The following is a 25,281-nucleotide window of genomic DNA, read 5'->3' as shown; positions in this document are numbered from 1 at the left end:
AGACCGAGGAAACACAGATTCCCACAGAGATGCACGTGTGGATGAAATGCGGTTCCCCTGCCGAGGCAGAGCCCGCGACACGCGCACGGGAGGCGCAGGAACGCAAGTGTGCGAGGAGCTCGTGCATGTCCCCCTCCAGCTCACGGCCGTCTCCCCCGCGTCCAAAGGTGGATCTGGGGTCCATGCGCTGGGAGCCACCGAGGCCCAGACACTGCCTGCAACATGCCTCCAAAGGACAGCCTCCGTCTTCACTTCTACGTTTGGCTTTTATTACCCATGAAAACATCAGCTTTTAAAAACGCTGGGCGCATGCATGTTTTCTGTGAACACCCAGGAGAGCTCGAGAGAGGTCAGCAGCTCTGTTAGAGATCGTCCTGGTAACAACCGAAGCCTTGAGCTGTGACAACCCGCAGATGCACGAAGAGATCACGGCCGCTTCGACAGGTCTTGGGGTTGTTTCAGCAAACACAGGTACCATGTGTAATTCAGGCGCATTTGAAAGTGTTTCTGCCTTGAATGGTAAATGCATTTTTTAAGATCTTATTTATTTATTCCTGAGACACCCAGAGAGGGAGGCAGAGACCCAGGCAGAGGGAGAAGCCGGCTCCCTGCGGGGACCTGATGCAAGACTCGATCCCGGGACCCCAGGGTCATGCCCTGAGCCCAAGGTGTAGACTCTCAACCGCTGAGCCCCCTCGGGGCCCCGTGCCAAGAATTCTTCTTATGAAAGGTTTTCTGGGACGGACTTCGACTCCTCACTTGAAAGAAGGTTGTGCTACCCTTCGCTGGGTGTTAAGCGCCTTGTCCCGAGCAGAAGTAGGCAGATGCGAGCCCTTGTTACTGAGGGCAGAAGGCCCCTTCTAACAAAAGGGACTTAACAAACTGGCTCATTTGATGGTGGCACAGAAGGGAGCGTGACGTGTGCAGCGAATGCCCGAGGCCACCGCGGGGAGCTTGGAGGGTCGGCGAGTCGTGGGGAGGCCGGTCAGTAGGCTGGCTCCAGGTTCTCGGGCTCCCCCAAGGCACGGTGGGACCCACAGAGCAAAATCTGCACCCCGACCTGCAAACTACCATCGGCGATTCCGGCCCTTGGGAGCGTTAGGATTTGCCTCCTAGGTTGGTCATGCTCACTCTTTCAACACCGAATGGCATGCGGTTTCGAGAAAAAGGGGTCAGGAGGCTCGGATGTGGGTCGTGCTGCCGCCAGCTCCCTGCGGAGCCTGGGGACCCGGTTTCTTCATCTGTCAATGAGGTGGTTAAAGCAGAGCAAAGATCTCCCCATTTCCTATTTCATCATACAGGTGCCCTCTTTGGAAAGGCTTTGGCCTCGGTTTACTAGGTCAGGGCCGGCTCAGCTTGGTCACAGGCACAAGTATCTTCTGGAGGCCGAGACCGGTTAGTGCCTTCAGAGGCTACGAACTCAGGGTCCCAGGCGGTCTCAGTGGATCCGCTCTCTCGGGCCTTGGCTACAATCCGCTACTCCGGGCGCGCACTGCTCTCAGGCCACACGGCCCACAGAGCCCGAGCACAGGCGCGGGACGGCTTCTTGGAGCCGACGAGCAGACGGGCACCAGGGCGCCCCAGGCTCCAGTCTGGATCTAAACCGTCAACCAGCCCGACGCTGTCTCAACTCCGAGCCTCCTGTCCGGCCAGGTCAAGGTATTAGCCGAGTGCTGTGCTGACAAGGTCAAGGCACCAATTCTCTCTGCCTTTGGACTGGTTGAGGCACAGCCTCTTCTAGGATCTGCTGTGTTCACGCAAAGCCAGGCCAGCTGCGGGACCTGGCCCCCGGCCCCCGGCCCCCCAGGGCACCACTCAGCCCAGCCTACAGCCTCCCTGGGCAGCCCTGGGCCCCACGCCTGCTGTTTTCCGAGCGAGTACCCTTGGGATGCACACGGACGCCCTGTGGCAACTCCCCCAGCTAGCGAGCAGACCACAAGCGCCAGGTGCAGCTTTTATGTCGCACGCAGGTACTGGGATGAAGGCACGGAAAGGCCTTTCGGGACATGGCATGAAAGCTGGAAGGGACCGCTCTGAGTGTGCCCTGAAGATCTCAAGCACGTGGTCCAGGCCCTGCTCCCCTGCATACCGAGAAGGCATGGCCGGGTGGCCACAGCCACTGGAGATCACCTGGGAGAGATCAGGCCCTGGAGAAGCACGGAAGAGGTCAAGCAGACAGGGAGGGCAATGCTCCAAAACCCTGAGGTGAAAAAAAAATTAAAAAAAAAAAAACTCCGAGGCAGAGTCATTCCCGGCCCAGAACCCTCGACCAAGCCCAACTTCCCAGCAATCAGCGGGAAGAGTGGGATCCAGGTGTTTTCCACACACAAGACCTCAAAACACAGGCTTGCTTTGGACTCTCTCAAAGCCAGGGAAGGTGCTCTCTCCAGGACGAAGAGCTCACCGAGAAAGAGTCTAGCGACAGAGGAAAAAAAAATCAAAAGAAGAACTCAAATCAAGAAACTCTTAAGCCACCATGAGTATTCTCAAGGAGAAGGAACGGGCGCTCCCCCGTGCAGGCCGCTAGCTTTCCCGTGACCCCATTTTCCGCCTGGATCCTGTAACGGAGGCCCCAGCACATGGGAGGAGGAGCGGGTGACGACGGTGTGGATGTCCCACGGGGACAGGAGGCCCGGGGACGACGAGACGGGACTGGAACAGGAGCGTGGGCGCTCCGGCAGGGACGGCTGCAGGGAGAGGTACAAAGGAGGGAGGCTCAGGTGTTGTCGGCCTGATAGGTTCTGCCCTCTACCGAAGGGAGTCTCCTAGAAAGGTTGGAGAGTCAAAAGGATCAAATAGAACAAACACGCTAAGAGTAACTGCAAAATAAAGTCATCCTAGAAAGGAACGGTGACTGGGCCACTCTCCGTAGCTCACGCATGGATAAGGCTCACACGGCCCGCGACTGAACCCCAAGTTCGGCATCACTGCAGCAGACGGAGGAGGGAAGGGTGTCTGTGTGGGGGCTGGGAGGGAAAAAACAACGTAGCTAAGTCAAGAAATGGCATCTAAAAAAACGCAAAAACCAAAAACCTGGTAATACGTCTGGTGACAGATGTTAACTAGACGTGCAGCGGTGATCACTTTGCAACAAACACAAATATCCAATCTTTAGGTGGATTACCTGAAACTAATACATTATATGTCAATTATATCTCAAAAAATTCAAGAAATTGCTTATGATTGTAAAAAAAAAATAAAATAAAAGAGGAAAGGCATTTTAAGGATATTATTTAGAAAAGCCTAACCAGACCAAAAAAGCAGAAAAAAATAACAATCGCTGCTTTGAGAAACAGGACCGGGACCCGGGGAGAGGTGGGACGAGACACGGCTGTGTTTTATTAAAAGTCTGGTGGAATTCATTGATCAGAGAGAGAAAGGCGTTTGGGGGTACACAAGGCAGTGGTCGACTTCCACGTGTGGGATTCTCATCATTTACTACGTATTTGGTAATTGTAGGGTTTTTCTTCGACCCAGGTTCAACTCCACAAAGTTCTAATACGTTGCTAAGAATCAGAAGAAATACACAGTAAAATAAAATACTTTCAAACTGTGCACAGGGCCACGGAAGCCCCCGGCAGGGCAGCAACTGGAATCAACGGGAGGTCCCCGTGCGGCCTGGAGCCTCCGGGGGGGGGGGGGGGGGGGGCCTGGGGCCGGGGCCACCGCAGAGCTCGGGGCCGTGCACACGAGCCGTGGGAGAAGCGGGAGAAGCAGGAGAGGCTGGGGCGCCTGGGCCCTCCTGGGGCCTCCAGCAGCGGCGCCCCACGGCGCCCCACGTCAGCCCAGCCTCACCTGGGGCGGGACACCGCGCTCCCCGGCCACGGGAGGTCATCTCCCAGGCAGTTACAAGTCACCCCGTCCCCCGTCCCCCATGGTGTGGCCTCCTGAGCGGACACACGAGTCCACCTGACATCTCACCTGCAGACCCAGAGCCTCCCCCGAGCCCAGAGGGCCCACGCCAAGGGGACCCGAAGCTGGGCCGTGTGACGTCTCGGACAAACGCACATGCAGTTTGCATGATCAACGCCGAAGCTGAGATACCCGGGCGCAGAGAGGCGCTGTGGGTGAAGGCCGCCCGTGGTGCTGGAACTTTCCTGGGAACAATGAACGGACTCCTTTGGCTCACGCGGCCACATCCGGCTGTGGGGGCGGCAGCCGGGACTGCGACAAGTGCTTTCCCCGCCAGGCCGAGGCTGAGCCGCACGCAGTCGCGCCTCCCTTTACGTGGCCATCGCCCCCTCCTTGGGGAAGACGACGCAAGGAGCCTGGCCGGACACCCTGTCACCTTGGGCAAGGGCCCTCGGGGCCCCGTCACCACGGCGCTCCTGAGAACCGGGGCAACGGTCCCCGGCTGGGCGGCACGGGACTTCGGGGAGAGGGCAAGTGCGGCCTGCACCCAGCAGAGCGCGGCCCGGCCGTCGTCTACATCAGCGGCCACCGCAGGCAGCATGAGGCGACACCTGCGAGGCTACGGCACCGGGCGCCCACATGTGTCCCACAAAAGCCGTCACCGGGTTATCCAGAGGCCCGGTGTGAACCAGCCCAGGGGCTCCCCCTGCTTCACCGCGTACCTTCCCAGTGATGGGCTGGCCCAGCCACTGCCCTCGGGTGGCACCTGCCCCCCCACCTCCCGTCTGGACCGGACCGGGCAAGGGGCCCCACCGGGATCCCCCGGCACCGCCCCCTTCCTTCTGGACACGGAAAGATCCCCCGCACGTAAGTGGAGCTCTGCAGGGAACAAAGAGCAGCACCGAGGAGATTTCCGAAGCGTCTCAGAAGAGCGAAGCGGTTCACGCCTCTAGAAGCCTGTGATGACGCGTGGACACCGCGGGCGCATCTGATCTCGCCTCTGTAAGCAAATGGGAACCGTCCCTCAAAACATTCGCTGTCAAACTGACAAGCACGGGGGGGACCAAGACTAGGGTACACCTCGGCGGAAACCACCTCCTTGGTTTAGGAGCCGGAGACGAAAATACAGGAAGGAGCCTGGCGCAAGTGGATCCACGGAAGGAACGGCTACGCGTGAATGAAGCCGAGAAAACAATGTGCCCGAGACGCCCCCAAGATTCGGGGTTTCCTGCAAGCCTTCCCCGCGACAGCTGCACCCCCTCTGCCCCGCAACGCCTTCCACGGCTGCTCCTCCTCCTTCAAACGGAGACTAGCTGCCACTACACGCGGCTCCTGGCCACCTCCGGGCCACCTCCGGGCCACCTCTCGGGCCACCTCTCGGGCACCTCCCGGCCACCTCCGGGCCACCTCTCGGGCACCTCCAGGCCACCTCCTGGGCACATCCCGGGCACCTTCCGGTCACCTCCCGGCCACTTCAGGGCACCTCCCGGCCACCTCCAGGCACTCCATCCTTCCCCGACATCCTCAGGTATCTGAGGAGGAGGGGCCTCCCCCAGAGTCCCTGTCGCCCCTCCTGCCCCACGTCCTCACCCTCCATCTCCGGTGCCTGTAGCCCCACAAGCCCCAGGGTCGCTCAGAGCCCCGCCGCGGTGTCACGGCAGCCAGAGAACGGCTCGGAGGGGACAAGCAGACCCGGGATGCACCTGCCACCTTCAGGTTATGCCCACAGGCTGGACCACTCAGGCCGGTCACCTTCTCTGTCACGTCGACACCGTGCCCCGAGGGACACGGCCAGGAGGGGCCAGGAGGACGGGGTAAGAATCCGCCCCTGCTGCACGCACCCGAGGCGCGGGGAGCACCTGCCCCTGGAGCACTCCCGCACCCTGAGAGAGCACCTGACCTCACTGCTGCCCGGCGCCGCCCTCCGGGACCCCCACTCCAGCGCTCCGGGGCTGCCTCTGGGCACCCCCCTGGGCGAGGACAGGCCCTCTTCCAGCTACCCAGGAAGTGCTCCTGTGGGACCCCCGCAGCCCCCTGCACCCCAGGAAGTGCTCCCGCAGGAACTCCCAGTCCCCTGCACCCCCAGGAAGTGCTCCTGCGGGAATCCCAGCTCCCCTGCACCCCAGGAAGTGCTCCCGTGGGACCCCCAGCCCCCTGCACCCCAGGAGGTTCTCCCGCAGGACCCCCAGCCCTCTGCACCCCAGGAAGTGCTCCTGTAGGAATCCCAGCTCCCTGCACCCCAGGAGGTTCTCCCGCAGGACCCCCGCAGCACCCTTGCACCCCAGGAAGTGCTCCTGCGGGAACCCCAGGCCACCTGCACCCCCAGTTACCCCCAAAGCTGTACTGCAACCATGTGTCCCCGGAGCATCCACCCATGGAGCTAACCCCATAGGGACTCACTTGCACAACTCCACTTGGTGTCCACAAGCACATCAAATTCCACATCCCAAAATTGGGGAGGTGCCCCTCCTTCCCCGCGGCCCCACCCTGCTGAGGCTCGGGGACCCTCACGCTGGTTCACACCAGCCACTCCTCCTGGGTCCCGCACCTCGTTCTCCCCACCCCGACATCACCTGCAGAGGCCCCCCGGAATCCATCTCCTCCTCCCCACCACCAACTGCTCCCCATCCCCTGAAGCTCCACGCTGGGCTGTGGTCCCAGGCCCTCGCTCCCCTACTTCATCCAGGGGGACCCATAAAAGCCTAAAACACAGAATCTGGCACAACTGCCGAGTTCAAAAAGTGGAGTTCTGGGCTAAACTGATGGCGTCTCCCCCTTGTCACCCAGCGGCAGCGCACTGGGCCCCCAGCCCAGCCCACCCCACCCGGGGCCTCTGCACACACCACCTCCTCTGGAACACCCCCCTCCAGAGGGAGCTGCCTGGATCACCCTGGTCCTTCCCGAGGTGCCAGCACCGGCCTGTCCCTCCCGTCCCTTGTCCCTGCCTCAGCTTCCTCTGTAGGCCCAGCCGCTTCCAGCGTCTTGCACGCTCACTTCTTCCCTCTGCCATTTCCACCCCGGAATGCCGGCGCCACGAGAATACGGGGGCCCCACGCACACGTTTTGTGTCCGCTGCTGCACGTCTGGCACCTAAAGCACTGTCGGTAGAGCAGACACCCGGTAATGTCGCACGTTTCAATGGAAGTGTCGGAAGAAAGGGTCTAACGTGATGGTATCTAAACCCGAGCAAGAGATGGCAACGGCTCTTCCCGACGTAGTCCGAGTTCCCCGGCACGGCCCACAGTAACCCCTTCATCAGCTGGCCCAACGTCTCCTCCCAGGGTCACCTCTGCACCCCGGAGCCCATAAAACAACTCCTCCCCCTCCTTCCTTTCCCTTCCCCCACCTGCAGAAGGGGACTCAATGAGCGCCACGGGTCCAGCGCCCCTGAATTAGCAGAGGCCCCAGCTCGTAACAGCTGCCCAGCGCGTGCGGGCGCCCTCTGACCTCACCTGCGGCCCACCCTGTCCCCACACACCCCTTATTTGTCAACGAGGGGAAATCCTATCGCTTCTTCCGGGCCCGTGCGTGATGATTTAGTGTCCACAGCGCAGCCTTGCCTCAGGATTATCTGCTTGCGAATCTGCCTCCCACCAGGGGTCCCATGTGTCCGCCACAGCATTTCCAGCAGCGAGTGATCATGATACACCTCGTTCACGTGTACGTCCAGCGACTGAAAAACAGTCATGCACAACAGGGGTAGACGGGGGGAAAAAGAACAGGAAAGAAGCTGAGCTACGGTTATTACTCAAATAGCATAATCATAAGATTGTGCAAAATCGCTAAAGATGAGCTTTGTGGTTATTAGAGAGGAAAACCTGATGGGTTTCTAGAATGAGTATTAATCTGGTAAAAAGACAGCCGTGTTCCTTCGGCGCACGACCAGGTGCTCAACAGCCTCACGGGAGCTCAGCAAAGAGCCGCGTGCCCCGTGACCGTGCCTCTCTGTTTTGCAAGACTGGTCTTCGCGGGCCCCACCGAGTCAGGCGGGGGAAATACCCTCTCGTCCAGCTCCGTTCACCGCACCCGTGGGCCACCTAACAATGTTTCGGGGCCCACGCTGGTTCCGGGCATCCAAGATTAATCCTTTAAATCCACGCTCCCCAGAATGTACCTTAGCGCAGGCGGGGGAGTCCCCCCAGGCTGACCACATTTGGTGCTTACCCCCATCTACCCCGGGGCTTGTCCCTCACTGTTCACCTTGCTTCAAGTCGATCTTCTCTTCTTGGTCTACAGGGTAAGCCCCAGAGCTTTGGGTGACTATTCCCACCCTCCCGACCTCCGCTATTCCTAAGCTGTAAGGCTCTGGAGACCGCGGCGTCCGACTCAGAGCTGTGCCGCCCTGTTTCAACCAGTTCGCTGCACCTGCCCTGCCTCCGAGAGCCCTCAGCCCTCCGCCCCCGGGACGAGCACCGAGCCCGGCCTTCTGGTACCCCCGGCCGGCAGCTAGCGGGCCCGGAGCAGGCACCCGCCACAGCTGCCCAGCGCCCAGCCGGAGCCGAGATAACGGAGGACCGTGGCCTAGGCTGTCAGGCTAAAAAAGAAAAAAAAGAAAAAGAAAAAATCCCTCCCGATACAGAAGCGACATTCTTCCAACATAATTATTTTCGCCCTAGGCTGAAATCACTAAGCATGATTCCGTGATATTGCAAAATGTAACCCCTACTTGTTGGCTTTCATAATCTGTCTTCTCCTTAGAGTGATACAACAGAACAAAAGCAAACAAACAAAACCACTAAATTCGTTGAGAGAGGGCATGGCTCCGTGACCCAGCCCTGTGACCACGGCCTAAGACTGTGCTACCCAATACGGTAGCCACTGGCTGCATGTGGCTATTTAAACTTCAAATATATTTTAAAATACAGTTCCTGAGTCAAACTAGCCACATTTCATATGCTCAACAGCCACAAGAGGCTACACCAGACGGTACAAACGTAGCGTATTTCCATCACTGCAAATACTCTACTGAACGGTGCAGGTCAAAGCCACTCTTTGATCGTTCAATCATCCTACAAGCCTCAGTTTCTTCTTTTTTTTTTGTAAGATTATATTTACTTATTCATGATAGATGTAGACAGAGGAGAGAGAGAGAGGCAGAGACACAGGCAGAGGGAGAAGCAGGCTCCATGCAGGGAGCCTGACGTGGGACTCGATCCCGGGACTCCAGGATCACGCCCTGGGCCAAAGGCAGGTGCTAAACCGCTGAGCCACCCAGGGATCCCCCTCAGTTTCTTCTTGTGTTAAATGGGAACGATACCTGCCTTTCCAAGTTGCTGTAAGATTTAGATAAGGTGAGAAATCTGAATGTCCTTAGTAGTTTAGCACAGCTCTACACACTGTGATTGTGTAGTCACCTACACATACGTGTAATACAGAATAAGAGTCCAACAACCGTCAATAATGGGGGCAACGGGAGTTACTATCAATCAGAATAAAGAAATTCTATCTCAGGCTGGGTGAATGCTGCCCAGGAAGGGCGGGGGTGGGTCAGGCCATCTCAGGAATGCTGCATTCAGGAGGAAGGCAGATCAGGTGAAGCAGGTCCAGAGGAGTCTGGAAAACAGTGGGGGAAGGAGCCCGGGATTCCTCAGCTGGGGGGAAAGGACTCAGCAGGAGCAAGAGGAGAATTCATCTTGAAACAAAGGATTGTCTTAGACAGGGGGTGTGGATCTTGGGCAGCTGCAGAGATGATCAAGAGGGGGGCTGAATTCATGCTAAGGAAAATATTTACTATTCAGTTGTCGCCAGCGGCAATGCTGCCTTATGGAGAAGAGGGCCTGTGCTCCCAGAAAGCAGGATCCAAGGCAGTGGTTCTCATATTTGTGCATCAGGTCACCTAGGGAACTGGAGGAAATTGAGCTGCTTTGGTCCCACCTCCAGGGCTCCTGGTCCAGTAGGCGTGGGGGGAGCCCACGGTCTTGGCCTCTCACTAGCGTCCGGGTGATGCCCTTGATGGTGCCCGTCTGAGACCACTCTTTGGGGGCCCCGACTGCAATGCAAGCCGGAAGAACCCATCGGTGACCGTGGAGCGGGGGCTCTTGGAACCAAGTGGGAGTTGGACTTTGCTGCTCTCGGAGCCAAGCCTTCAGGACAGCGCTGCAAGGACGCCCAGTGGGTCGGGCATCGCGGACAGCACGGATGTCCAACCCGACGAAACACAGAAGGCAGAGTCCCACAGGTCTCCTGGCAGGTACACCCTGCGTAGCCACCTCGAGCAAACCACTTTCTTGCACTTTTGCTATTTACACAAACGACGAGTGTAGCCACCTGGCAATGCCGCGTGCCCTGAAGGGACCAGCCTGTGCAAAGACGTTCCATATGCCACAGTCTCCCGCGGCCGGCTCCAAACCAAATCACCAGAGAGGGGCTTTCTGGGTGGCAAGGGCAGCCTGACCCAAGAGGGTGGCACCCAATTTCAGTGTTCTGGCCAGCAAGGAGACTAAGAGGAGGGGCTTCCATCGCTTGCCTATGCAAGGCGACTGCCACGTGGCCGGACAAAACACAGGTCACAGCTTGCCCCTACCCTCGGCAAAAACAGACCCTGCACCCAAAGACCTGTGCCTGGAGTTTTTGATGGTTTGATTCGTCATAGCCAACCCTGAAAAGGACCCAGATGAATGTCACCTTGCAAGTGGATAAACAAGTCGTGGCACATCCCCCAGGGGCGTACTGGATAACGACAGAAAGGAGTAATGGTTGGACACAAGAGGGATGGATCTCAAAACCCGGTGCTCAGTGCACCAAGCCAGACACAGAAGACAGCGCATTACATGGTGTCGTTGATATGAAACCTTGGGGAAGACAGATCTGATCTAAGCGATGTAAAGCGGATCAATCCCCAGACGTGGTCCTGACTCCAATCTTCTGGAGTGATGGAGCGTTCTAGATCCTGATTGCCGCACGGTTCCCCAGGCGTATACACTCGGCTGTACACTGGAACTGTGCGCATCTCAAGTATACTGCACAAAGTTAATCCCTTAAAAACAAAAATAAATGGGCGTCGTCTGCCTCTCTGGGTTCATCCTGTTTTATACTGGGCTTAAAAGTGGTGTCCCTGACGGCCTCTGAGAGGAGACTCGGTGGCCAGGGACAGGCGTGGGAAAGAGATCTTCAAGTGTTTACCATTCTGTACTTTTAAACTTTTGAACTGCGAGGCGGCATTAGCGATTTCTTAAAATAAGTAAAATTTAAAAATAAGAAAAAAGAATTTTAGAAACATGTTCTTTGTTGGTTAGGATGAGGAGGACGCAGCCCTAAGGCTCTTGGGCCATTACTCATTCTATTTCAGGTTGTAGAAATCCTGTTTCTTGAGACAGCACTAGGTGCGGTCTGTGTTTTATCAAACTCCTTGGAGCTGTGCGTGGATGCCATTTTTTTTTTTAGCATTATTTAGTATTCTAGCATTTTTCATAAAATATATCATAGATAAGAACACAGGCACACGGAGTGTTAAAGTAATCAGAACTCAGGACGCCTGGATGGGTCAGTCGGTTAAGCGTCTACCTCCGGCTCAGGTCTTGACCCCGGGTCCTGGGATCGAGCGTCACATCGGGCTCCCTGCTCCGCGGGGAGCCTGCTTCTCCCTCTCTCTCTGACTCCCTCTCTCCATCTGTCTTTCAGGAATAAATAAAGTCTTTAAAAAATAATAAACAGAACTTGAATGTTATGTAACTACCACCTGAGTCAAAACATAGAACACTGCCTGCACCCCAGAACTTTCCATGTGCCCCTCCACGGTCATACTTTCCCACTCCTCCCAGGGATAAACAGTCTCTTGATTTTAGGGATAAGAATCTCTTTCTAGGGGCACCTGGGTGGCTCAGTCAGTCAAGCATCCAACTCTGGATTTCTGCTCAGGTCATGATCTCGGGGTTTTGGGATCGAGGCCCATGTTGGGCTCTGCGCTGAGCGTGGAGCCTGCTTACGATTCTCTCTCTCTCTCTCTCTCTCTCTCCCTCCGCCCCTCTCCCACCTTTCCTTCCATCTCTTAAAAAATAAATGTCTTTCTAATCTCCTATGTGTATACCCCTAATCAAGACTGTTTAGTTTTACAAATTCTAAAACTTAAAAGACTGGATCATTCTACACATATCATGTGCTTCTTTTGCCCAAAGCTACGTCTGTAAAATTCACCTATGGCGTTGCCTATAGCTGCAGTTTATTTTCACTGTGATATAGTATTTTATGGTAGGAATGCATGTACCACAATTTACTCACCCATTAAAAGATTCATGGACACTTGGACTTTTTTTGGTCCATTGCCTATTTAAAAAAAAAAACAAGTCCAAACACACAGTCTGACATTCAAGGTGACCATACTACCCCCAAATATGAGACCTGGCCAGTGCCATCTCCCTACTTTTCTCTACCAACCACTACCCGATTGTACCTGTTAAGTATATTGGTCAAAATATTATGAACAATTTCTTATGCCTGGAATGCTGCTGGCCTTCCATCAGACCTTTCCAACTCATTCCTGTCCATCAGGGTCTCGTTCAAGCACAATTGCCCTATGAAGGCCCCACAATTTCTCCATTCACTATGCTGTCAATCCCCCAAAACCTCACCAAATGAATGATGCTTTCTGTTTCCGCCCCCACACTTACTTCATGCAGCCTTGTTATACCCATTCGCTACGGCTGCATCTCAGATTTTGTGCTAATATACAGCACTAACATCTTACAGATAAAAGGCGGGTAAAAAACGTTAGAGCTTTTGAGCCCCAACTCAACATCTTGAAAGCTACTGCTTGTATCAGGCACTAAATCATTCAAAAACATTTAAAAAGTTACTTTCCACAAAAATGCAATCACACCAACTAAAGAAAAAAAAAATCATCACTTTTACCTAAGACAAGATTTGGGTTCCTCATATTTCTAACACAATCTTTTTTTCTCATAAAAAAGGTAGAGTTTTAAAGTCTCTGGGACTTTAAATGCTAGAGCTTCACTTAAGATCACTTGATAAGAAGCACACTATTTAAAGAAAATGATGACCTTGAAAATTGTTTTAATCCCAAAAGCCGGGGGGGGGGGGGAGCGTAAAAAAACCTAACATTTTAATGGAATTAATAGATCAGAAATGACAATTAATAAGTATTTCAGTTGTTAATATAAAAAGAGCTCCCACAAATCAATAGGAAAAAGAGCTCAATGGCACAACTACAAATATGGACAAAGTTATTTATAAATAGACAATAATCCAGAGAAAAGATAATTATAACGGCTCTTGAACCTAAGAAAAAATTGTCCAATGCCAGAGAAATGCAAATTAAAACCAAATTTGGATACCCTTCTTCACCTGATATGCAAGATCAGAAAGTTTGGTAAAACACTGTTAGCAAGAGGATAGAGAAACAGGCAGTCACACACATTGCTGGCTGGAATACAGATGTGTGGAACTCTAAGGAAATCCTATAATGATAACCATCAAAATTACACATGAACAGGGGCACATGGGGGGCTCGGTCGGGTAAGCACCGGACTCTGGATTCCAGCTCAGGTCATGATCTCAGGGTCCTGGGATCCAGCTCAAGAGGGCTCCCTGCAGGGAGTCTCGCTCTCCCTCTGCCCTTTCCCCTGCTCACATGCTCTCTCTCTCTCAAATAAATAAATCAATTGCACAAAAAAAAAAAAAAACAAAATAAAATCACACGTGCACATTGTCTTGGACCCAATAACCCCACTTCTGGGAATCTATCCTACAGAAATGCTTAATATATGCAAGATAACGCATGTCCAAGGCCATTAGCTGTAACACTGAAATAGCAGAAGTTCGGAAAATAATTTGTGACATCCTTATGATGGAATTCTATGCAGCTGAAAAAGAACAAGGAAGTAATTGCCAAGACATACAAGAACCGGAATAGCCCAAAGAGTATCCCACAACGTGTGTAGAATATTGCCTATTTTTGAAAATGGACACAAGCTGGAAAGATGCAGAGGAAAGTAGTAACATTGGTTGCCTTTGGGAGAAAACTGGGTGGCCGGAGACCGGCTCGGGAAAGAGATCTTCCAAGCGTGCATCATTGTGTAGCTTTCAACGTTTGAATTCTTGAGGCTATTCACTGTTTCTTAAGGATATAAATGCAATTTAAAACGAAGAGAATTTAAAAACATGTTCCTCGCTGGTAAAATGAGGGGAACACAGCCCTCGGATGATTGGACTGTGCTCGCCTAATGCGGTTCGTCCTCCCTGTTTGAGGGCTCCCAGAACTTCAGAACAGGATAAAGAAACCTGGAATCAACACTCGCAGCACAGCTAAGGTGTCCAGTGAACTCGCATTCCGGGCCGCGGTAAGACACAGCTCACCCGCAGAGCAGACCCAGACTAACCCAGGTCAGCAGAGAAAAGCCTCGAGTTGCTCCAGCTCACCCGGAAGACGGCAGCTGTGCGGGTTCTGTGCGCTTCACTTCCTGACTTTAAGGTCGATAAACCTGCTCCTGTACCCAGGGGTCCCCGCCAAGCCCCGCAGGTCGTGCCCGCGCCCGGGCGGCTGATGCTCATCGGGCCGCGGCTGCAGAGACGGCCTCGCTGCACCCGCGGGCTCCGAGCTGACCACAGGCCGCGGCCCTCCGTCCTCCGCCCTCCGCCCTCCGCCCTCCGCGGGGAAGGCCGCTTTCGGCAGCGCAGCCCTGCTGATCACGGGGCTTTCCCGGACACCTCCTGTGGCCCCCACCTCGTGCCTCACCTGCGAGCGAGGCTGCGTTCCGCCCCGAGCACGCACCTGGGCAGGGGGCAGGGGGCAGGGGGCCACCTGTTTGCCTCGGTTGGCCCGCAGGGAGCCGTCAACCCAGCCCTCCCGGGGATGCCAAAGCACCGGGCGGCGCCCCGGAGCCTGTGGCCGAGCCGGTCGGGGTGCGAGCCGGGGTGCAGGGGCCGGCGGAGCTCGCGGGCGCGGTGTGGGCAAGCGGGCGACGCCCCAGCTCCCGAGCAGGTCAGGCGCCTGGGCCCGCAGGGGGGGGGCACCGGAGGACGGCAACTGTGCACGGGGGGGGGACGGGGCAACCGTGCACGGGGGGGGGACGGGGCAACTGTGCACGGGGGGGGGGACGGGGCAACTGTGCACGGGGGGGGGGGACGGGGCAACTGTGCACGGGGCGGGGGGGGGACGGGGCAACTGTGCACCGGGGGGGAGACGGGGCAAGCGTGCACGGGGGGGGGGGGGGACGGGGCAAGCGTGCACGGGGGGGGGGGGGGGACGGGGCAAGCGTGCACCGGGGGGGAGACGGGGCAAGCGTGCACCCGGAGGGGGGGACGGGGCAAGCGTGCGCCCGGAGGCCCAAGGCGGGGCCGGGCGGACGCCGCCCGCGGGCCCGGGGCCGCCCCCCGCGCCCCAAGGTCACCCGCGCCCCGGCGCCCGCCGCGCTCACCAGAACAGCAGGTTGGCCGCCAGGAAGCCGAGCAGGCTGCGCCGCGGCCTCTTCCAGCTCAGCAGCTCGTCGGCGCGGCCGCCCAGCCACAGCCCCGGCTCCCCGAGCAGCCAGCTCACCGCGGCCGCCACCCCGCCCGCCGCCTCCGGCACCTGCAGCCCCGCGCCCGCCGCGCGCTCCTCGGGGGCGGCCCGGGGCGGCGGCGGGGCCCGCGGCGCCTGCTTTCCGGCCGCGGGAGCCGGGCATCCCTCCGCGCCGAGCTCCGCGGGCGCCGGGCTCGCCATCTTCGCGGGCGGCCGGGCTCGGGCTCGGGCTCGGGCTCGGGCTCGGGCACGCGCGCCTGCGGTCGGCGCCGGGAGGGCGGCGGGTCCCCGCGCGGGGCGCGCACCGTGGGGCGCCGGCGGCCGGGGGCCTGGTGACGTCAGCCCCGCGGCGGCGGAGGGGCGGGCCGGGGCGCTCCCGGGAAGTGGGTGTGGCCAAGACCGCGCGGGGCGGGGCGAGGAGTCAGCGGAGGGGGCGCGGCGCTCCCGGGAAGTGGGCGTGGCCAAGTCCGCGCGGGGCGGGCGTCGGTGAAGGGGCGGGGCTCCCGGGAAGTGGGTGTGGTCAGGTCCGCACGGGGGCGGGGCTCCTGTAAGTGGGCGTGGCCAAGTCCGCACGGGGCGGGGCGTCGGCGAAGGGGGCGGGGCTCCTGGGAAGTGGGTGTGGTCAGGTCCGCACGGGGCGGGCGTCGGCGAAGGGGCGGGGCTCCTGGGAAGTGGGCGTGGCCAAGTCCGCACGGGGCGGGGCGGCGGCGGAGGGGCGGGGCCTGCGGTCCTGCCTGGGCGTCTGCGCAGCCAGGGGAGCGCAGAGGGTAGCGCGGCACCGGGGAGAAGAGAGCAAGCGGCCGAGGCCACAGGCGGCCCTGGGCCCTGGGCGGGGTGGGGGGCAGGCGGGCAGCTCGCACGTGGCGGCCCGGACCCGGGAGCCCTGGCCCGAGGCCCCGACGCTGAGGCCCGGACCCGGACCCGGACCCGGAGGCCCTGATGCGGGAGCCTGGACGGGGAGGCCCGGACTTGGAGGCCGGGACCCAGGAATCTGGACCTGGAGGCCCCGACGCCGAGGCCCATGTGGAGGCCCTAACGCGGGAGGCTGGACGGGGAGGCCCCGACGCGGAGGCCCAGACCCGGATGTGGAGGCCCAGACTGGGAGCCTGGATGGGGAGGCCCCGACACTGAGGCCCACACCCAGACGCGGAGGCCTGGACGCAGTATCTGGGACGGGGAGGCCCCAACATGGAGGCTGGACGGGGAGGCCCAGAAGTGGAGGCCCAGACCCGGACACAGAGGCCCGGACTGGGAGCCCGGACCCGGAGGCCCAGATGCGGGAGCCTAGACGGGGAGGCCCTGATGCGGAGACCCCAATGCGGAGGCCGGGACCCGGACCCGGAAGCCTGAACCTGGAGGCCCCGACGCTGAGGCCCACACCTGGATGCGCAGGCCCGGACTGGGAGCCCGGACCTGGAGGCCCAGACACGGGAGCCTGGACGGGGAGGCCCCCACGCGGAGGCCCAGACCTGGACAAAGAGGCCTGGCCTGGGAGCCCGGACGCGGGAGCCCGTACATGAGCCCGAAGCTCGGCAGCGAGGAGGGGGCGACGGAGAAGCCGCTGCCGCAGGGCCTCCACGGCCCGTGTGTGCACGAGTGCGGGGGGAGCCACGGGGACTGCACTGACCCTGGTCACTGCGTTTTGCGCAGCCTCGGCCTTGACCCCGGGGGCGTCCGTGGCGCCGAGTGCCTGCCCCGTCCACCCGCCGGGAGCCCGTGTCGTGGTGCAGGGCTGGCTGTGGAGCAGGGACCGCCTTCTGCCCGGGGCACCCCAGGGATGCTCGCCTGCGTGGCCTGTCCACACCTCGTGGCACACACGCCCCAATGCGCCGGCGTGCCTGCTGCGGGTGTGCGCCCTCGGCCGCGCTGGTGGCTTATGGGGACCTGTTCGAGTTCCCTTGGGGTGTGCTGAGCCCCGGGGAAAGGCTTCCGCCCTCAGGAAGCCCCAGGCCGCGGGGGCTCAGCAGGTGCCCCCCACTGCCAGGCCTAAGAGCCTTAACTCCCATCACCCAGGTTAGGGAAGGAGAGGCAGAGCCGGGTTTCGGGCCGATTCGTGACAATGGCATCACGGAATCTCGAGGAGGAGGGAGGCGAGGTGGTGGTTTCTGCCGGGAGACGAGGAGGTGCACCGCGGGTACAGAGTTCCTGGGGGCGTTGCGGCCCGCCGGGGCCTTGAAGGACGATCCACTAGCGGGGGGGGCAGTCTGGGTGCTTTCCTGCAAGCGCAGGGGGCTCCGCAAGCCCCACTTGCCCTTGAGGACAATCTGACCACCGAGTCACGTGGCCAGGGACGCCCTGAAAAAGCATCGTGGAAACAATTCAGGTATTTTTTTCCAGAAAATAAAGACTCGCCTCTGCGGGGATGTAGGCCCTGCCGCACAAGCTCCCGTGTCAGCTGGCCTTGGGGGGGGTTAGGCGTGGCCAGGTGGTGACATCCTGCCATCTCCCCTACACTGCAGCTGGAGGGCACCGGAGACCAGGGACCCGGTCATCCCCATCGACCAAACAGCGTGGACGTGGACGTGGACGTGGACGTGCTGCTGGAAACACGGCTGCAAGACTCTCCGAGTTCCTTCGTCTCCCCGAGTTCTTTTTTTTTTTTTAAATTTTTTATTTATTTATGATAGTCACAGAGAGAGAGAGAGAGGCAGAGACACAGGCGGAGGGAGAAGCAGGCTCCATGCACCGGGAGCCTGATGTGGGATTCGATCCCGGGTCTCCAGGATCGCGCCCTGGGCCAAAGGCAGGCGCCAAACCACTGCGCCACCCAGGGATCCCGTCTCCCCGAGTTCTAATTGCCATCGTCGGGGTCTGTGGAAGTGGTGGACGGTGCGGACAAGAAGGCACGTAGAGGCTAAACTTTTGTCACCACGCGTGTTTTGTGCAGCAGGTTTGTCTCTGTAGGGGACGTGGTCTCCTCGGTCCTACCCACCCGTAGCAGGTGGCCCACGCGGGGCCACTCGCTCTTCTCTTCTAAAGGAGCTGGGAAGCGTGCAAGGGGCGGGAAGAGAACGAGTGATTGGCTCTCACTGCAGGGGGCCACGCAGGCAGGCGGCCCTGGACGGCATGGAGGCGCCCCGACAGCGCGTCTGTTTTGTCTTAATCCTGCAGTAGGGCCGTGACCCGAGTCGAGCGGCGCGCGTAGAGGTTTGGGGCTGACGGTTTCACCTTCTGCTCTCACCATCGCCTCTACTCCTTGTTCCTCATCTTCCTTCATCTCCCCGCCACTGCGCAGGAGCACTGGAGAGGACTGCGGCCCGGCCCGGAGAAGCAGGAACGTCGGCCACAGCGGCGCCGCCCGGACGGCCCGAGGCCCGGCCGCGCTTTCCAAGGCCCAGCTCGCCGGAGGGGAGGGGCGCGTCTGCCCTGGGTCCCCGGTGGGCGCCCGGGGTCGGAACGTCCCACCCGCAGTCGCCTGCGCCTGCCGAGCGTGGGGTCAGGGGTGCTCAGCACCAACGAGCAACCGCGCACCTCAGCTGATATCACACAACGGGGGTGGTTAAGGCCGCAGGGTGGTGATGGCGACCTGAGGTCCTACTGCACCTGGAGGGTCTCCCGGAAAGGGACTAGCCTCCTCGTGCGCGCGCACACAGCAAGGACAGCTCGGGGCGTTAACTTTTTTTTTTTTTTAATATTTTATTTATTCATGAGACGCAGAGAGAGGCAGAGACACAGGCAGAGGGAGCAGCAGGCTCCCTGCAGGGACTCAAGCCCAGGACCCGGGGTCATGCCCTGGGCCACAGGCAGGGGCCCCAGGACCCTAACCTCCATCCGTCCCCACTGGGCCAGCACCTGCAGCCACCTGAGTGGGGCAGCTGTGCCCTGGTGCTACTTTGGAGGAGGTCGCCCAGAGGACGTGACTGCAGGTGCACCCACAGCGAGACCTGGGCAAATGCGGGCTCCCCCAGCCCCCGCCTGTCCTCAGAGGGTAGGTTTTGTCACACCTTCCCATGGTAGGAGCCGTCTCAAGGATGCGGCCCCAAAGGGTGCTGTTGCTTACGGCCTCTGTATGACCTTTAAGGTTCTGCGGACAGGTGTGGGGATCTTGCCCAAGACAAGCCTCGTCGGTTAGGTCCCTGCGTGTTCGGCCTGCACCTGCCACCTGCCACCGGGCGGCCTGCCTCCTCCCCCGTCCTTGCCGTCCCTGTGGGGCGGGGCTGTTCAGGGTTCACCTGGGAAGGTCCCAGAGCTGGGAACCACCACCCTGGCCTGCAGCCTCTCACTTGGCACCCCCAAGCCCCTTGGTCCTGGTTCCGTCCCTTTGCAATTTTGTATCACTCATTCCTCGTTTCTTTGTTTACGGGCCATTACACACTCATTAGAGGCCACTCGTGGGCTCCCAGTAAGGTGGGCTGGGCGCCCAGGTACGGGCAGGGAGCCGAAGGAAGTGAGGTGGGGGGACTGGGGTTAGCCTGGAGGAGGACGAAACCAGCCTGGCCCAGAGAGGGGAGCGGGGACAGGCCCGGCCTGGGGAGGGGAGCAGGCACAGGGGAGGGGAGGGGAGCGGGGACAGGCCCAAAGCTTGAGGACAGAGTGGGGCCAGCCCTCAGAAGGGCCCCCTCTGTGTGCTGCTAAGGACTTTGAGCTTGGGGGTCCGTGGGGGGCTCGCAGCACGAGGGTGTTTCAGAAAGCTGTGTGGACCGTGGGTGACACAGGCCGGGCAGGGCCTCGGGCAGCACCTTCTTGTTCACTGAGGCGAGCTGAGGGGGGTGGGGGGCCTGCCCATGCACAGGTCTGTGGGGTCCCGGCGAGCCCGGATCCGGGCGGAGGGTGGGACCTGAGAGGCCGGGGTGGGTTCCCAGCACTGGCCCGAGCGGTGGCCTGTGAGCGACCCAGGACATGGGGGGGAGGTGTAGGAGCTCGAGCTCCAGCTGGGGTGTCCTCTGGGCTAGAACCAGACCCGTGGGACCCGCCGTGACACGTCCACATGCGCCTTCAAGACGTGTGCTCCGCTCGTCACCTGTGACCACCTTCAGTCCATTAGGAATCAGGCACTAACGCTGGCGACCCCGTGGCCGGGCTGGTGGGCGAGGTGGCCCGGGTCATGGGGACCCTGTGGCCCGCGCGCGAGTGGGCCCAGCTGGGCGTTCAGCGTGCACCAGGGGGTGTTCGTGGGGACCGGAAGCTGCTCGGGACGTGTGTTCCATGAAGCAACCGAGGAACCGTGAGGCACGTGTACCCTGCGCCGGGGCGGTGGCCCTGCTGCGGCGGGTTCCCCGGGAGGCCCCGGCCCCTGCTGGCCTCCAGCACCTAGAGGCAGCGCGCTCCGCGGAGGAGGCTGGCCCGGAGGGGACGGAGGGGACCGAGGGACGCCCGATTCCCCATCCGCCCTGCGGGCAGGACAAGCCGCCCACTCGCTCACATCATCGGGGCCCAGGGCGCTCTGACAACGTAAGAGGACGCCTCCTTGTGAGCGATGGGACGTGCGGTATGGAGGGCGACAAGCCCGACGCAGCTGCAGCCGTGTGCCCTCAAGGGGAAGTGTCGGCTCGTAGAGAGGCAAACGGGGAGGGAGCCGCGCGGCAAGGTGGCAGGTGGCGGGCGTCAGTGGGGGGGTGGCCGCCGTTCCTTGCACTTTTCTTTCAACTTTCTTGTGGGTTTGAAAATTGTCAAAAGAAAAAACAAATGTGTTTTAGAAGACCGAGAAAATAGGAAATCGAGAAAGTTCTTATAGTTTTTGTTTTTAAGAAGAGCATCCCCTCCTTCTCCTTTTCCTCAAGACTGTGACCTTCAGTGATTCGTTCCTTCCATCAAGTCCTGCCGGACTTAAAATCACTGGGGCAACCCCGAGTGTGGGAATGCAAGGACGGCTGGCGTGGTGCCGCGGCGGGACGGCACTGCCTGTTGCCTCCAGAGAACCGGAGCTCTTCTATTTATTTATTTATTTATTTATTTATTTATTTATTTATTTACTTATTTACTTATTTACTTATTTATTTATTTTTTTTTAATTTACTTATTTATTTATTTAATTTTATATTTTATTTTATTTTACTTATTTTTTTGAGCTCTTCTTTAATTCGGTCTTCTGTCAAGCAAGAGCCGAGGTGCCAGGTCCCAATTCTGGGCACTGGGTCCTTGTCCTGCGTGCAGCGTCCTAGGAGAGGCACCGTGAGTGACACGACAACGAACAGCGGTATGAGGTATGATTTCTGCCTTCAAAGGGCTTAAACTCTAACACGCGCAGGTCGACTCAGCAGACACGTTTTTAAGCGACGGTAATGAGCTAAGCAGAAGCCGGGATCCGGGCTGCAGTTACTGTTATTAGTGCGTACTAGTGTCCCTTGATGTTCACAGTCGCTGCTGTCGAAGAGCCTGTCTTTGAGACGTACACACACGCACATTAGTTCCAAGACAATAAGACTAATGGAAGGATCTCGATCGCTGTCTATTACGACCAGACATCCTGGGACAGCTGAAGAACAAGGGGCTCGTCTGACCTCGAGCTTGCAGAAAAGGCTGGAATATTCTCAAGACAAATGGAGAGACACTCCAAGTAACCAGCACACGGTGTGCAAAAGCAGGCGCCTGGGCGGCTCGGGCAGGGAAGCTTCCGACTCTTGATTTCGGCTCAGGCCACGATCTCGGGGTCGTGGGATCGAGCCCCGCGTCGGGCGCTGCACTGAGCGTGGAGCCTGCTGAGGATTCTCTCCTCTGCCTCCGCCTCTGCCCACTCCCACTCCCCCAGCTCTCTCGTGCACATGCACGCTTCAAATTAAAAAAAAAAAAACATCTTAAAATGTGCAGAAGCACGAAGGCACGAAATGAGCGTGTGTGGAGCCGCACAGGTGCTCGGGGGAGCTGAACCTGGGAGCTGCAGCGTGAGAGCTGGAGCTGGGAAGACGGAGCTTGTCGAGAGCAGCTGCCCTGCTATGCTGAGGCGTTTGCACTGATTGGAGATGGGGGCGAGTGGTGTCACGGTCAGACTCCTGGAAAGGCCCCCGGGCGGCGGGGAGCACGCGGTGGGAGGAGACGCGGCAGGAGACTGGTTCACAGACCTTGTGATAGTCCGGGCGGGAGATGCTAGGTCTACACCAACACAAGGGACACGGAGCAGAGAAAGGGGGGGCACAGCAGGCATTTCATGTCCTGCCCCAGCAGCGTTTGGTGACTAGATGGATGCTGGGGAAAGGGGGACGGGGGATCGTCAAAGATAACCCCGTATCGGGGCTGTCCAGACACACAGAGCCAACGGGGCGTGCGTGTGTGTGCGCACGCGTGTGCATGCGTGTTGTCTAAAGCTGGGGAGGATGGATTCCAACAATCAGCTCCTGCCGTCGTGCACACAGGCAAGCCCAAGGCCTCCTGGGTTGGCTCAGGGGCTGGAAATCCAGGCAGGAGCTGACGTTGAAGTTTTGAGTCTGGAGACACAATTCCTGCCCCCGCTCAAGGGGCTTCAGGCTTTTCTGTTAAAGCCTTCAACTGATTGGATGAGGCCCACCCATACTATGGTGGCTAATGTGCTTTTCTCAGTCTCCTGATTTAAATGTTAATCACATCTAAAAAACAACTTCACGGCGATATCTAGATGGGCATTTGACCCACCCGCCTCCCCCAAAAAAAACCCGAAAATGGGCACCTTAACCTAGCCAGAGTGACACATAAAATTCAGTGTCATCACAACCCATTGTGTCATTGCTAAAATATGAAACAGGAGAAGAGCTGGGGACAAATTTAGAGGAAAAGACCCCATCAATTTAGAAGGTGTTGAATTTCAGTTGGTCACATCGAGTGGTCAACTGGAAGACGGGAGACCAATTTTTTTTTTTTTTTTAAGATTTTCTTTTTAGGTAATCTCTGTTCCCAACGTGAGGTGTGGACTTAAAGTCCTCAGATCAGGAGTCACATGCTCGGTGGGCTGGGCCAGCCCGGCACCCCGTGGAGATGGAGCCCTCCAACGGGCCACACGTGGGGACTTGGGTGGACGCCGTGGGACCAGACAAAGCCGTTCCAGGGGACGCAGCCGCTGTGGGCTGGGTGCCTCTGCGGGCCAGGGTGCCAGGGTGCCGGGGCGCAGCGTGCTCGGGGTGACCATGCCGTCGTCACACAGCTCCCCGTTTACAGGGCTCGGCAGACCGCGAGCGATGGGCATCCACACCCAAAGTTTCGGGCCGGCCGCCTACCACGTCCCACTGTGCAGGACGTGCGGTCCCGGCCTAGGCAGCCCGGCGGCTCACGGGCCGATGGGGGAGAGGCCGGGATGGCCCGTGTCAGGGCCCCGGGTGCCGCCGGGCTCGCTCGGCACCGGCCACCGGTCGGGCGGTCACTGTCCAGGCCGCGGGCTGCGCACCAGCTCCCTGGGTGGCCCGCGGCCCGCCGGCAGGTGCACACGCGGACTGCGGGCCTCTGCTGAGCCGTTTCCCTGGCCCTGGGGGCCTGCACCCACGCCCGGCGGGGACCTACTGGGGCGGGCAGAGGAGCCGAACCCACACGGAGGGCCGGGCTCGGAGGCCGGGGGACGCGTGGCCCGCGCAGAGCAGGTGCAGGGAGGCCGCCGGCCGGTGAGGCCCCGGAGCCCAGGGCACACACGGCGGCAGCACCAGCGGGGTCCCCGAGCCGAGGCAGCCGGCGGCGCCCACGGTTCAGGGCCGGAGCGGGCAGGCCAGGGACTGGCGGCAGAGCCGCGGCTGCAGGCCTCGCTGTGGACCCCGGGGAGGTCCACACCAGGGCTCAGCTAAAAGATGCTTCTGGGCGCCGATGCCGACGCAGACGGGGCGGGAGCAGGCCGACGAGGGATGGCGGCCTCGTCCCTGGGCACCGGGGTGCCGGCCCAGGGGACGAGCGGGTCTGGAAGTCCCGGGGCGCAGCCGGCAGGAGCGGCCACGGCTCAGGTGCCCGGGCTCCGACGACGCCTCACAGCTGCTGAGCGGGCTCCGGGGGATCCTCTGCGGGACCCGAGGCAGGCCCCCCGCACACGCAGGAAACCGGCCACGGGAACCACACGCTCCGGGGACGGAGGCCCCTAAGGGACACAGACCCGGGGGAGCCCACGGGATACAGTGGAAGATGTGATGAACGCTTCTCGGATTTTCACAAGGAAGTAGGAGTTGGGGGACCGGGAGGCATCGTGGTATGAAGTTTAAAAAGAGGGGACTTGGGGCGCCCAGGGGCTCAGTGGTTTGGCGCCTGCTTTGGGCTCAGGGCATGACCCCGGGGTCCCGGAACCGAGTCCCACGTCGGGCTCCCTGCAGGGAGTTTGCTTCTCCCTCTGCCTGTGTGTCTGCCTCTCTTTGCATGTCTGAGGAATAAGTAAATAACATCTTTTTAAAAATAATAAAAAATAAGAGGAGAGGACTTTTGAGATAGTGGCCTTGACCCTGGGAGGCCACCAGAGGGGGGTCACACCTGCAAAGCCTCTTTTGCCCTACAAGGCGACACAGGCCCAGGGCCCAGGATGTGCACAGCCTTCACCCCACGGGCTCCCAGGTGGCTCCCAGGTGCCAGACGGTGGCGGGGGGCGGCGGGTCCCCATGTGCTGTGCCTCCACGGGGAGACAGGACGCAGGGCCGGCCGGAGCCGTCTGTCCCTCCTCCTCCCGGAGGGCTGCCCTGAGTATCCACCGCCTGCAGACACATTCCGCCTTAGTGACAACAACAAACACAAAACGACTTCTGCTCCCACAGAGATCACCTTTTTCAGTTTTTTTTAGAGATTTTATTTTGTGTTAGTGATTGATGGATGGACGGCGAGCAGGGGAGCAGGGGGAGGCGGAGAGTGGAGCCCACCAGGGAGAGCAGGACCTGAGCCAGAATCAAGCACAGACGCTTAATGGCGAGCCGCAGGTGCCGCAGGTGCCCCCGGTGCCCCCGGTGCCCCCCGCTGACGGCGACCTACGGGCCAGGCTCTGCTCAGCGCTCACCAGTGGCGGTGGAGGCGGCTGTGCCGTGTGTGCTGGGGGGGAGGCTTTTACGGACCTGGCCCTGAGCCGCCAGGTGACGAGGGCCCCCCCTCCTCCTGCTCCCCCCACTCCTCCC

At 59.5% G+C, this 25,281-nt stretch overlaps 1 protein-coding gene across 2 annotated transcripts in view; it reads right to left on the bottom strand.

Annotated features, from left to right (window-relative positions):
- The window catches only part of RETREG1 (reticulophagy regulator 1), a 121,511-nt gene extending 105,897 nt beyond the window's left edge, over window positions 1-15,614 (bottom strand). Inside the window, exon 1 of one of the 2 annotated variants that reach the window (XM_072757216.1) lies at window positions 15,225-15,614. In XM_072757216.1, the coding sequence (XP_072613317.1) occupies window positions 15,225-15,508 (284 nt within the window). In that variant the 5' untranslated portion in view covers window positions 15,509-15,614. Of the gene's footprint in view, window positions 1-14,542; window positions 14,772-15,224 lie in introns of those variants that run through there. The other variant, XM_072757221.1, reaches the window with a different exon arrangement.
- Between the last annotated feature and the right edge of the window lie 9,667 nt (window positions 15,615-25,281).

Source organism: Vulpes vulpes, chromosome 4 (genome assembly GCF_048418805.1).
Source record: "Vulpes vulpes isolate BD-2025 chromosome 4, VulVul3, whole genome shotgun sequence".
NCBI classification, from domain to species: domain Eukaryota; kingdom Metazoa; phylum Chordata; class Mammalia; order Carnivora; family Canidae; genus Vulpes; species Vulpes vulpes.
Note: the sequence above shows the minus strand (reverse complement) of the source record. Positions and strands in the feature narration are given on the sequence as shown.